Source organism: Sturnus vulgaris, chromosome Z, assembly GCF_052056855.1.
Source record: "Sturnus vulgaris isolate bStuVul1 chromosome Z, bStuVul1.hap1, whole genome shotgun sequence".
Taxonomy (NCBI): Eukaryota; Metazoa; Chordata; class Aves; order Passeriformes; family Sturnidae; genus Sturnus; species Sturnus vulgaris.
The window spans coordinates 229,036-242,426 of NC_142283.1; the positions used below are offsets into that span (position 1 = coordinate 229,036).

Below are 13,391 nucleotides of genomic sequence, written 5' to 3' on the forward strand. Positions count from 1 at the left end.
AATGTCATTTGCATAATGGCATTTCTATCCTGAGCACCTAACCCATCGTGCATAAACAAGACCCTGGGACTATAAATAATAATAAATCATGACGTCCCTGCTCCTCTTGCTGTAATAGGAGCCTCTCTATGTAGAAATTATTTCAGCAGGAAACGGGCACTATAATTTTAAAGACATGTGGCATTGCACAGGCCAGTAAATCACACCCATGCGCACAGTCATGCACACGCACGTGCCAGTGAGGCTGCCCATAGTGAGCAGCAAAACCCAACGGAGCAGCAGCACAGAACACTGCCTATGCTGGCTGCTGGGTATGTTTTTAATACTGTTTCTTAGTCAGAGGTAGCAGGCTGAAAAAAAGCAACGCCTGAGTAGTGTTTGCAGTGCCTGGGCTCCATGGACCTGTCAGTCTGCCAAATCCCTGCTGGGCAATCCCTCATGCCTGCTGTCCTTGCATCTCTGGGAAGGTCTGATGGGAAGAGAGCAGAGACCTGCAGATGCTCAGATGGGTGTTTTCCAAGCATGGGTCATCGTAGTCACCAGTGTTCAGCAGGGGCAGAAATGGCCAGTGGACTCTCAGAATCATGAACCATTGAGGATGAAAAGCCTTCTAAGATCAGTGAGCCCAACAGTTAACACTGCCAAGGCCACCACTAAACTACGTCCTCAGGAGCCAGTGGAGCATCACCACAAGCAAACAGCGTCAGGCAAAGAGAATGGACCCCACCACCAGTATTACTTGAGCATCTCTTCCACCCCAAAAGCTACTCCAGTTCTTATGCCAGAGAGGTATTTGGGGTTATATTTCCAAAATTTCCTCTTCAGTCACAAGAACCAGAGAAGAACCACTTGAACAAAAACACACACACAGGGGATGTGCAATCAGGAAAATCTCCCACTGTTACCAAGCCTCACAGTTTGACAATGCCTGAAAGTCATTCATCAGATACATAATCTGATGGCAATTTATTGCGTAACATCATTCAATTCGTTACTTAATCCTGTGTTTTAATTATTTAGAGAGATCCTAATGACCAGTGAAATACTCCAAGCCTAACAGAGCATCTGACAAGTGCTCTTCTGCCTGGTTTCACTCCATAGCTCCTATTTCAGGGATGCACTCATCATCTCCAGGACCTCGTTCTCCTTCAGCCCTTTGTACCTGACTTATCTGGACTGACTCAGACCTGAAGTCAGCCCTGAGCCTGAAGGGGATTTTTGCAGGAGAAACCCTTGCCTCTCCAATGCTGCCTTTATTTCATTCCATTTTTAGGGTGAGGGGTGCAGAGGATACAGGATCATGCCCCTACATGTTAATCTACATTCTTAGTGCAGCAGTTCTCTCCTTTCAGGTTTCAAGGTGTTTGGGGGTTTTTTGTTTGTTTGGAAAATTCCTCTGCAAAAAAATTTCAAGCAATCATTCATATGAGCAGAGATTAATTTTGAATCAGTCCCTTTTGTCTGGAAGTGTCTTAACACCACAATTGCTTATTGTAATCATTCAGACACTGGTATAAGTTGTTTTGTTCAACCCCGTACCAAAAAAAAAGGCAACCCAAAACTACGGCATTCTTTTGAAAACCCAGCCTCTGCATTGAGCAAGTTTCTCAGACTCCTTGGCACTGTTACAGATAGGCAACATGACGATTGGCTCTTGCAATTAGGGGATGGATATTGCCTGTATGTTAAAAGAAGTTCCATTGATGTCTAGTGATGTTATTGTAGTTTGTTGTTTAGATGTCCTCTCTTCTCCCCATAGTCCCCTTTCCTCCCCTGTATTGTCACTACTGGACAGACTGGGTTGTCCCAGACATGTGGAGGGAGGGGGTGTGCCCGTTCCCTGGGGCAGGTGGGAATTAGGGGAGGCTGCTGCTAGGGGGCACAGCATGACAACGCCTGACCTCCAATGAAGTGGCAAGAAAGGAGTCTCCACTGATGGACAGCAAAGAAGAGTTGACTGACAGGCTTTGGGTGGGGCCAGGGTTGGCTGATGCAACACCAGGGGTACAAAAGGCAGAGCAGCCATTTTGAGCACATTGAGGCCAGTCATGTGCTTCCAGTGCACTGTTATTTTTTCCTTATTCCATTACTATTATTATTATTATTATTATTATTATTATATTATTATTATTCCTTAGTCCATTTGTTGTATTTTGTTATGGTTTAATAAACCTTTGACATTTTAAAAGTGAGTGTCATTTCTCACAGCGCTGCATGCCAAACAACTCTCCATCTCATCCTATGCACTGGGTGAACCAGTGCTGCTCTTCCACAGTAATTGCACTTTTCACTGCAGCCATGCAAAGGTTTTCCTTAAACACATCATTACAACTAGAAAGAATAAAGCAGCTGAGCAGCAAGGTAGTGGGATGACCAGGGTTGGAAGGAAGTTTCAGAGATCCCTCAAAACAGGACCAACTATGGAGCCAGGCCATGCAGCTCAAGGGTTCATCTAGGTGGGTCTTGAAAATCACCACAGACAGAGACTGCACAACTTCAGACCCTGCAGAGCCTCTCCTGCATCAGTTCCTGCCCCTGTCTGTCATGTCCCCACTGTGTACGCTCATGAAGAGTCTGGCTCCTTTTGAGATGTTTTAGCACATCATGTTCTTCAAGGGAGCATACTTACAACTTTGCCAATTATAAGGTGATGGGCAGATTTAGAGAAAGCCCACAGAATGACTGTAAAACAGCACTGATTTCCAAACTAAGACTAGAAAATGTACTTGAAACTTGTCAAAGCCTGTGGGATCCAGGCATTTACTGAGGACTGAGTAGAGAAGTCTTGCTCCATTCTTCAAAAACTGGTGCAAGCCCCCTCACCTGAAGTATAATCTGAATGGGCCAGGCAGTAGTTAAATCAACAGGCAAGAGTTTTCCTTCCTTGTCTTTTAGGGCCAACATAGACATAAGAAGGTTGGTCAATTGTGACATAACTGGCCAACTAGTGCTGTTACATTACATTGTCTGATATTGGTGAAAGACCTTGTTTATCTCTCTAAACTAAAAAAGAAAGAAAATTATTTATTGTGAAACACACAATAAACAAAGAGATGCAATTCTCAATGCCGGTTCTGAAATTTCAGAGAAATGTGAACACTTCTGTCCGGATAACAAGTGGCAAAAGCTTTTCTTAGGTTTACTACCTCTCTATCACACTTACAAGCCACGGAAGATCTTCTGGAGGAGATCACCTGCTGCCTTTGCAAGATGTTGTGTTCTATGTAGTCATTAAGCTCTGGCTGTAAAGCTGGTGGAAGGTGCTGAGATGAAACTGGGTGTCTGGAGAAACATCGCCTTTCAGAATTAACCAACAGGAATGGTGCTATGGCTGCAATTTCCAAACATTCTCCTGAGGCGTTAGGAGTTAGGATTTTTTCCTTTTGTTTCTTTCATGCTAAGAGAATAACGACTGGTACTTAAGAGACAAAAGAAATGGCCAAGGTGGGGGAAGGTGCAGCTGCCTACTTTTTTACCTGGGGGGGGGATTTCTCTTTGGACGGGCAGAGATACTGAGAGATTTTTGTGGGGGGTGGGGGACTGGGCTCAGCTCCTCTCCCTTTCTTGCTCTGGACATCGGAGGGTAGAGTCTCTGGTTACTGTGAGGAGAATTCACCACTACCATGGGGTTCCATCTCCTGCTGCCTTCTCCTACCATGAGTGAAGCTGCTCATAAGAGCAGCAGTTGCACTGGGACCTTATCAACGCCCGGCCTCACTAAAAAACAACCCTTTCATCCACTCGTGTGCCTCAGGGGAAACCCCAGGACCCCACCCAGGGACCCTCTCCCTGCCGTGTTCAGGAGCCCGGCTGGTACTGCCCAGCCCTGCCGTTTCTCTGCCATTGCTCTGGGTTTCTCACTACACTGCAACCCAGCACCCCCTCCCTGCCGGGACACCCCCGCAGCTCCTGCTACAGCTGTGCAGTTTCTGATACCTTTCATTTGCTACTCTGGAGCCTGCTGGTCCCTGCTGCTCCAGCTGCCACTCCAGGTTCCTGCTGCAGCTCCTTCTCCCATCCAGCCTGCCCGCCATTCCCGTGTGGAGAGACGCAGCCGCGCCCGCGCCACAGCGCCCCCTGCAGGCCTGGAGGAATCCCCGCACCCCCGCCCGGCCGGCAGCCAGCAGCGCCCCTGCTGGCTGTGCCCGGAACTGCGGCGAGGGGAACGCGCAGCCAGGAGCAGGCTGGGACTGGGGCTGTGGGTCTGCTTGTTTGTTGGTGCTGATGTTGGTGTTGGTTTGCCTTGTTATAGGCACATGCTAGTAAAGAACTGCTGTTCCTTTTCTCATACCTTTGCCTGAAAACCCCTTAATTTCAAAGGTGTAAGAATTTGGAGGAAAGGCGGTCATATTGTTTTCATTCTGGTTTCCACCTTCCTTGCAGACACCTGCCTTTCAAATCAAGACACCAGGCTCTCAGGGAAAAAGCACACCACTCTCCTTCTCAGTGGTATCCTCATCCCTGAGGAGCTTCCTGAGCAAGGGAGAGCTGGACTGCCTTGGCCAGCTGCTGACCATGCTACATGTCACCAACATTAATTTTGCACAAGCCTGTGTACAATGTGGGGAGCCTGCCGGGGGGAGAAGACATCCCCCAGTTTAAGCAGAGCAAAGAGAAAAGAGACAAGGACAAAGGAGATGTGGGAGCAAAAGCCACAGCAAGGCTGGACTTTCCTTTAACTTATGAATTCATATTTTTACATGTAATCATATTTGAGAGCAGTCAGGAGGGAAGAAGGGGATGTTTAAAACCAGGAATACAATGCAATTCTCAAAGCAGCTGTCTACGTTGGTATTTTGGGATTCCTCTTCTTTGATGGTCAAAGGGGGGAGGAGGTGGTGACAAGGACTCCCCTGTGTAGGAAAAGGAATCACACTGGGCAACCCTGGAGACAGAGACGGTCCCCAGACAGAGTCATGTTAGTTGGGGAATGCAGCCCAGCAACTCCAGTGCTCAGAGTAGGAGAGAAGCATCATTTGCATCAGCTCCAGCCATCACTGAGGCTTCTCTAACAGCATAACAGGCACTAGGAGAGCTCCAGTCTTTCAAATTGACCCTGAAATTCCTGAAATGTGTGTGCTGTTACTCTTCCCCAGCTTGGCCTCATTGCACTGACTGCCATCACAGCAGGGCATGTGCAGTGAAACCCCAGGTCTCTCCTCTACCACCAGCTTCTCTTCAGCATGGTCCTGCTCCCAAGGTATTGCCAACTGCAGGAAATGCTACCTGCCACCTCCTGGAAAAGTCTGCAGGAGAAATCCTGACCCCGGGCTGCCCATTACTTCTAGACAAAGTGGGAAAGCTGGTCACCACCTGCTTCTACAGGGAGGGACCTCTGGGAGGGGGCATTGGGCATTGAGCTGCAGCGGGGATGCAGGGTATCTCCATCTCTGTGCCAGACTGGAGAGTGCTCAACCCCTGGATTATCCACCTGCCCTTCTCCCCACCTCTCTTGCTTTCTCAAAGACCAGCCATTTCAATTCCAGACCCTCTCAGACATCCTCAGCTGACCCTGAAAGCTGCAGGATTGCTTTTCACAAGGACAATATTGATGCAGGAAGATGTTTGCTGGATACATGGCTCCTGTCATGCTCCTTCCCCAGAAAACTCTTCGCCTCCACAGCCCCACTGTCACACAGAATACACACAGGTGTCATACAACAAAATCTGCTGTGACTGTCACCACCCACCACACCATGACACAACAAGGTGGCACACACACAAAATTCTGTGCGGTCTTCAGAAGCTCATGCACAAAAAAATGCTCACAAGGAAGGGCAAAGACACAGGCATGCAAAGAGGAGGTACTGGACAAAGGAGCTGTGTTTTCTGCTGCTTTTTTAAAAGAAAAGCCTTGCCACTCAAAAAAAAAAAGTTGATTCTACCAGGAAGAAACACTATGGCCAGTTGTTTTCTCCTTTTTCAATCTAAACCAGAGCAGAGCCAAAGGAGAAGGTGGTGCATCCCTCTGCATCCCCAGCAACGCGATGAAGGGACATAGGGCTCAGAGAAGACACTGTCCTGAGGAGGCTTCAGCCTCTACATCAGCACAGGTGTAGCATGAGAGCATCTGAGAAAGACAGTGGAGCTCTATCAGACAATTTTGCAGAATAACTTGATGATGTTGAACTGCATCGTCTGGAGGCTCAAAGTGCATGGTCTTGAGGCTTTGTGCATGGAGCAGCTCCAGAAAAAACACCTCACACAAGGAGATGGGGGTAAGTGCTACTGTTATCTCCCAGAGGTTGCTTCACTGTCCCAGTGAAGCACTACATGGTACAGCTGAGCCCTGGTCCTCTCATCTTTTGTTTACCTGTTCCGTTTTTACTATTATTGAAAGACTGTACTGGACAAGAAAAAATATTGCCAGCCTGAGATATCCTTCTGAGTAATCTTTAAAGGGCACAGCTGGCTGGCAGAGAGGGCTGCAGTGGGTGGGGGTACACCCCCACAGCAGAAACATGCACTACCCAGGTGGGAGCAGCTCATTCCCACCCCACCAGCCCCTTGACATGGCTTACCATGGGGATGAAGAGCAAAGCCCAGCACTCAGGGAATCAACAACTGCAGCAAGGGGCCAGTTGCCCCATCCTGCCGAGCAGCAGGAGCACAGCTGTTTCCTCTGCAGCCCCTGCACAGGGCAGGGGTCATGGGTGCCTGTTCTCCCAGCTGCTGTCCCTCCACCATCCTGCCTGCCTGGACCCCACGCCCTTTCCATTCGGTACGGGTATTGATCTGCTGGCAGCAATGGGCTGGATAATTAGCCAGGAATTAGGGTTTCTATTACAGTCAGGAGGCTGCCCCAGCTGATTTATCACCTGAATAATTTACTGTGATTGAAAGGAAATTAAAATGAACTCCATTTGACAACTGTGCGCTTTTATGGGCTTTAGTGAAGACTCAAAAGCCAAATTAATAGCCTGGTGTTGTTTGATAGTCTACTGAGAGTAAATAGGGGATGGCTTTTTGTCTCCTGATGTGCTCTCCTAGGCTTGATTTTCGAGTTGGGATTTTCTTCCCCTCCCACCAGTAAGGCTGTGGCCTGGCTGCCCGTGCTCCCTGCTCCTCTCTGCACTGCCAGCACCGCCCTCTCGTTCTCTTCTCTGTGGGTACAGAGGCTCACAGGATCAGCAGATTGAGGATGAGCAGGTACTGCCCGTCGGCAGCCCCTGCCCCAAGCTGGCACCAGCATCAGCACCAGCAGCCAGGGCAGCCCAGCAGCCAGGGCAGCCCACCCAGCCACCAGCAGCATGGCCTGAGGGAAGGCGTGGGGGCAACACAGCCACCCACAAAATCATCCTGCATCCCACAACCCCTTATCACCACCTCGGGCCCTGGGGGTGCATCTCACCATGGCTCAGGGTGCTGACTCTGCAGCACCAAGTCTTCCTACCCACTACTGCCTGGACTCCTGCAGAGCTGGCAGAGCAGTGCTAGGTTCTGCTTCCTTTGTCTTTATTTTTTCTCAGTTTTATATTTGTGTACATTTATTGAGCCACATATTATTGTTCCCTTTTCCTTTTTAACTTCTTTTTCATTAATGCAGCCATGGTTAGGAGCTTGCGTTGGAATGCTCAAATCATTCCTGCAAGTGGCAGATTGAGAAAAGATTTGGTTCTTCGAATATCCATGAATAATTTTCATAATTTTCACTGTTTCTGGACATGAAGTATTGGGAAGACAAAAACAAATATTAGCTCTGCATTTCTTAATAAAAATGTCAGAGTATTTTCAGATGCTCAACAGCCTCTGTCTACCCAAAGGTTTCCCAAGAAGAAACGTCTCACACTCTGGGGACCAGAACCAAGCAATAATGTCCTGCAGTTCACAGAACCATTGCATGGTTTGGGCTGGGAGCAATCTTAAAGATCATCTCATTTCAACACCCCTGGCACAGGCAGGGACACGTTTTAGTAGATTCATTCCTTCCTTCTGCTTCTCCAATAACTGCACTTTGGGAGTGAGTCCTCTTAAGACAGAAATGTGTTATACTTCATGGCTTTACTAGAATTGTTCCCAAATTGTTTCCAGATCATAGTAATTTTGGAGAGATTCCTTGGCTATCCAAATTCCATTCGTTACCCAAATTCCATCTGCCTATGCCTATCTCCAGATCCACATTTATTTGCACTCTATGTCATGAATACCTGTTTTACTATGTTTTCCAGGTTACTGGTTTCTGTATGAGCACAGAATATCTACATTTTATTCAGAAATCAATCTGAGAACAGATATTCTGTTTAGTTCTAGCTTAAAGCAGTGGGAAAGCACCAGTACGGGTGTAGGAATTACTTGCTATTAGAAGCAAGCAGTTATCTTCTTAGCTGGTGACCTACATAGTGTTGAATCTGGTCACCTCATGTTATGCCTCATTATGGCCCTGATCTAAAGTTTATTAAAGTCAATAGAAATATTCCTCTTGGCTTCAATGAGTATTCGATTGGACCCATGTGTGAAACTGAAAGTACAACAGAATCCATTTCTGTTGTGGACAGAAATCCAGCATGGCTAATTCTTTTCTTTATTCTGAGGAAATTAACGCACTGTCTCTCCCATTGAGCCAATCCAGCTGCATGTTCTTCACTCTGTATTTTTCACCCCTAGATGCATTAATCCCACTCTCACAGCCTCCACAAGCACATTGGTCCACAAGCCCTGGGCTTGCCCCCTGCCTGCTTCAAGGGAACTTTCCTGCACATGTCCAGCCTCACATTCCTGAAGTCCTCAGGTCTCCTTGACCTTCCTAGGTCTTTGTCTACAAGAACATCTCCTGTCCTTGTCAGTGCTTTGACTGGAGAATTGCTCGAGTCAACAGTTCAGAAAACAGATGGCACAGGCTTGGAGTTCTGGGACAACTTCCCAGAGATGCTGTGGAGAGCTCCTCCATCCTTGTGGCTGGAATCACAGGAAGCCATTGGAGGACAATCACCCTCACAGCCCCACAGAAGGGTTTGCTGAGTACAGCCAGTGCTTCAAGTTCCTCTGGGTCTTAATGGACAATAGGCACTGGAACATTTTGCCACTCAGTGTTGCAACTCTCTGCACAGGATGAGCATCAGTTCTGGATGAATTGTCACTGCAGTTACCATGAATAATGGGGGGCTGCCTGTAGCAGAGGCCAGGCTGAAGCATGTTGGTCTGACACAGGTATAGGTGCACAACACAATTCCAGGGCAGGCAGGCAGGTATGTGTCAGTTTGGTTTGTTCCAAGGGAATCTGGGTTTTGGCAACACCAAGAGCCTTCCCTGCGGGCAGGGAGTCAGTAATACACTGGGGAGCAGCAGGGCCCATCCACACACACACAGAGCACAGAGAGAATGGGAGCTGCTCAGAAGGCTTTGCTTTTCCAGGGCCTGAGAATTACAAGGTCTGGTATTACATGATTGCAGGCGTTGTCCCTGCAGAGGGAGGGGACACACAGAGCTGGTACACAGCAACCATGTACAGAATGGCAGGGCAACACTGGCATTGCAAACATACCAGTGCATACTATGTGCATTTCCACACCTGTGCCCAGAAATTAGTGAAATCAGTTTTCTCTGAACATTTGCAGCCAGTGCAAATTAATCATGGGCTGCTTGCAGAAAATAAGCACAAAAGCGCACAAACATGAGAGAAAGGCCTTCATTCTTATGAATTCTCTTAACAGAAAAATTCATTTTTATAGTAGGCCTCTGTCAGCAGGAGGTGGGCCAGAGTGCTTCTGAGTACTGATTTTATGTCATGGTTCCTCCTGACAACACACAGACGTGGAAGGACTTGATGCTGTTTGCACAGACAGCCCTCAGCCCCTGGCTCCCTCTGCCATGGGATGTTTTTTGCACTCCACACATGCAGGAAACACATCTGTGCTGTGGACCAATACAAAAGTGCATGTGCCCAGCTGCACCAATAGGTGTTAGGCTGCAAAACAAGGCAAGTAACAGCTGATGCCTCACTTCTGCCCCTTGATGCACAATATCTGACAGTCTTTAATGGTAGGAGCACACGGTGGGATCCCTGCCTCACCCAGCACACACAAATCATCACTGTTTCTCTCAAAGGACTATCTGGTGCTTTATTTCCCTGTCATTGTCCAGTGGTTGCCTTCCCTCTCAATACAGTATGAGTCCCTCCCCAAAGACAATATCTGTTCCTCATCAGTCTCTCCAGAGATGCCACAATTTACAGCAGATGTGAAAGTTAATACGATTATTGTCAACAGCACAGCACAGATTTGCAGATTCACAGAATATTCTAAGTTGGAAGGGACCCACAAGGATCATTGACTCCAAATCTTAAGTAAGGAACCCACAATCTTGATGTTCTTAGCATCATGCTCTAACCATGTCATAAGATGATAAATAACTCAAGAGCCTCCATTTCATACAGGTTCACTGGGGAAAACATCAGGTGGGAAACTGAAGGAACTGGATTGGAAGTACTCAAAGCAAAGGTTGCTCACAGTGGTGAGCAGATACTGCCACACAGCCCCTCTACCTACATGAAGGGCAATGGACTCGTAAAGGTAAGGACACATTTTGTGCAGAAAATGCAGCCGGAGGACTTTGGGCAGTAACTGGGAGCCAAGCATGATGAGGCTGCAAATACTGTCCTGTGCAGGAGAGATTTTTCTTTCCCCCTCACCATTGCCAAGGGCCTGCCTCCAGCACACAAGTGAGGAGGAAGACTTAGAGAGAAGCCACAAAATAGGAAGGGCAAGGGACCTACAGTGTGTACAGAGTAACAATTATTCCAATAAAATATCTGGAGCCCTCCTCAGGTGAATAGTACTGGCACATCAGTAAGTTTTTGTGCCGAAGCAAAATCTGATGTTCAGCTGGCTGCTGCTGGATCAGATTTCTAATAGAATGGATAAGCAGTGGGTCAGCAGCTCATACCAGTGTTCTTCCCACATCCTGTCTCCATGGGGAGGAGTATCTTTCCCATATTTTCCTCTACAGAAAGAGCTTAAAGCTCCATGCATCCACCATTGACTCAGCTCCTAAAGCACCACTTTGGGGTCCAGCAGCACTTTGAACAGACAAATGTCACAGGCAGATCTTGCTTTACTACAGCAATCTAATCCAGTGACAACTTTGGTTTTCCAAGGCGTGTCACTGATATCCTCAATATTTGATTTCTCATTGATTTCTTTGCCTCTACTAATTGATTCAGACAGCTTCTCCTCTTTGGTTGAGCATCATGACTCACCAAGGAGATGAGACAAGAATGTTTTTGTAAGGGCTGGGGTTCACACAGCGTCTTTGTGAACCACAACAAGTCATACAGATCACATCTGGTCATACTCAAATTACCCTTCACATGCCATCAAAAAGCAGAAGCTGACCCCAAATACCTGCAAGCCCTTAACCAAGGTCCAGCCTTCTAAGAGCAAAGGCCATACTCCAAGCCAAATGAAAACAAACAACTATAAATTTCTTTCGTAATTACATGTCAAAATGCCAGGCAAAGTGGTTCTGCAAAGTACATTTTGAACCTCATAATGCCAGATTTCTCAGCATCTTACACAACTTCCCAGAGCATGCAAGGAGCATCCTGTTCATCAGATTATTAGCAGCATATCTCCAATTTTAATAATCTGGCTGCTTAGAGCCATTCTACTCACAATTCCTTATGTGACCCTGGGAGATCCTTTCAACATCAAGAGCAAAATATCCTCTACTTGATAATTGGGATAACACTTCAGCAATATCCTTATTCAAATCTCCCATTCTTCCTATAAAACCAGTAAAAGTTTATCAGAGTAAATGTTCATGCACTGCTGGACTCTCCCCTATGAGCTACAGCTGGCCATGACTCAGAAGCTCCAGAACACAAAAACAAAGAAAAGATCCCCTTCCATCACTGCTCCCTCTGCAGTGAGTATTTTGGCCTGTAAAGTTTTTGCAGGAACAGATGAAACAAGACACAACTGCTGGGTGACCAGTGTTGAAAAGGCTTGCCATAGCCTTGGGCACGGTGCCTGCCCTCTGCAGCATCCCCCGTGTTTGGATGGGATAACCACCATCTAGTGGCACGTGAAGGCCACTTCACCTTCCAGAGACACCCATGGTGTGACTTCCCATCTCTTTCCAGTTCAGGTGCAGATCTGCAGAGTTTCACAGCACACGCAAGTCAGGGAAAACACAAAAACAGCAGAAGATGGTGAAAAGCAAATGTCTCTATGAATGAAAGAACAAATGACAGAAAGAGCTTAAAGGCATGAGGAATTCCTGCTCTACTCTAGGATTTTCAGCATAAGCAAGTGATATTAAAAAAAAAAAAGTGTAAAAGTATACACATTCCTTAACTGAAGCCACAATGGCAGTAGGCTGCCATGAGAGAATCTCCAATGGCCTTCAAATATATAGATTCCTCCAAGAGGAATCAGTGTTAGAAAAGTCCATCCACCTTGCTAAAAAGCATGTCTGATATTAAGAACACTGAAGATTAATGGCTGAATACATCATTAAGTAGCAAGCTAGACCAATATCGGTGCTGACAGCAATATATTAATTTCTACCTCCTTCTCAGCAGCTAAATTAAATACTGCCACCCAAGAAGAAGAACACAGAGAGACACAGCTCATCAGTTTTATCATGTGCTTCTATAGTACGCCTGCAAAAATGGAATTTTTCCAAAATGTTAATACCAAGTCCTCAAGCTCACTGTAGATCCATACCTGTAATTACTTTACCTTCACAGACTAATCAGGAGTTTTTCTCAACAAATGGCCAGTTACATGTCTAATAAGCCATTTCTGGATGCAAAAATCTGATTTTTTTTGTGCATAGTCATGCTCACTGTGAACCAGAATTAGGCATTGGGTTTTGCAAGTCTTCTCCTTGTTACCTGTACTGCCTGCTTTTGATCTAACAAAAACATCAGAAGCTGTGGTGCTCTTTAGAGATTCATTTGACACTACTGGCCCAGATCAGGTGTCATTTCATAGCCAAAGCACTTGCTCACTAAAACAGTGAGTGTTTTCCTCAATTTTTTGATAGGCTTTAATGGCTAACATGGGCTTGGCTGAAACAAGCTTGACAAGACCTCTGTCTCCATACTTGTCTACTGAAACTCTGAAAAGCCTTTGGTGATGTCCACCAAACAGATCTCTGCCAGTGGAAAGCATATCAGGAAAACATGAAATATTTGCAATAGTACCTGTTCTGGTTTGATGGGCTCTGTTGTTGTGAAAATGTCAGAATAATGTTGTCTCTCAAAGACACGATCCAACACTTCTAGCTGCTGCTGGGTGAAAAGGTCTCCTCGCATCTGTTTCCGAAGAAAATCTCTGCTTGGGAGAGAATGGCCATTTGGTACTGGAGATTCCTGAATACCTTTCAAAGAGGAGAGAGAAGAGGAAAAATGAGTAGTCTCATGATGTGACCTACAGCAGTGTCTTATT

General features: G+C 46.6%; 1 protein-coding gene across 1 annotated transcript in view; it reads right to left on the reverse strand.

Annotated features, from left to right (window-relative positions):
- PAX5 (paired box 5) overlaps nucleotides 1-13,391 on the reverse strand; it is a 129,692-nt gene that overhangs the window by 68,098 nt on the left and 48,203 nt on the right. Inside the window, exon 6 of the mRNA XM_014889969.2 lies at nucleotides 13,148-13,323. Within this exon, the coding sequence (XP_014745455.1) occupies nucleotides 13,148-13,323 (176 nt within the window). The remainder of the gene's footprint in view (nucleotides 1-13,147; nucleotides 13,324-13,391) is intronic.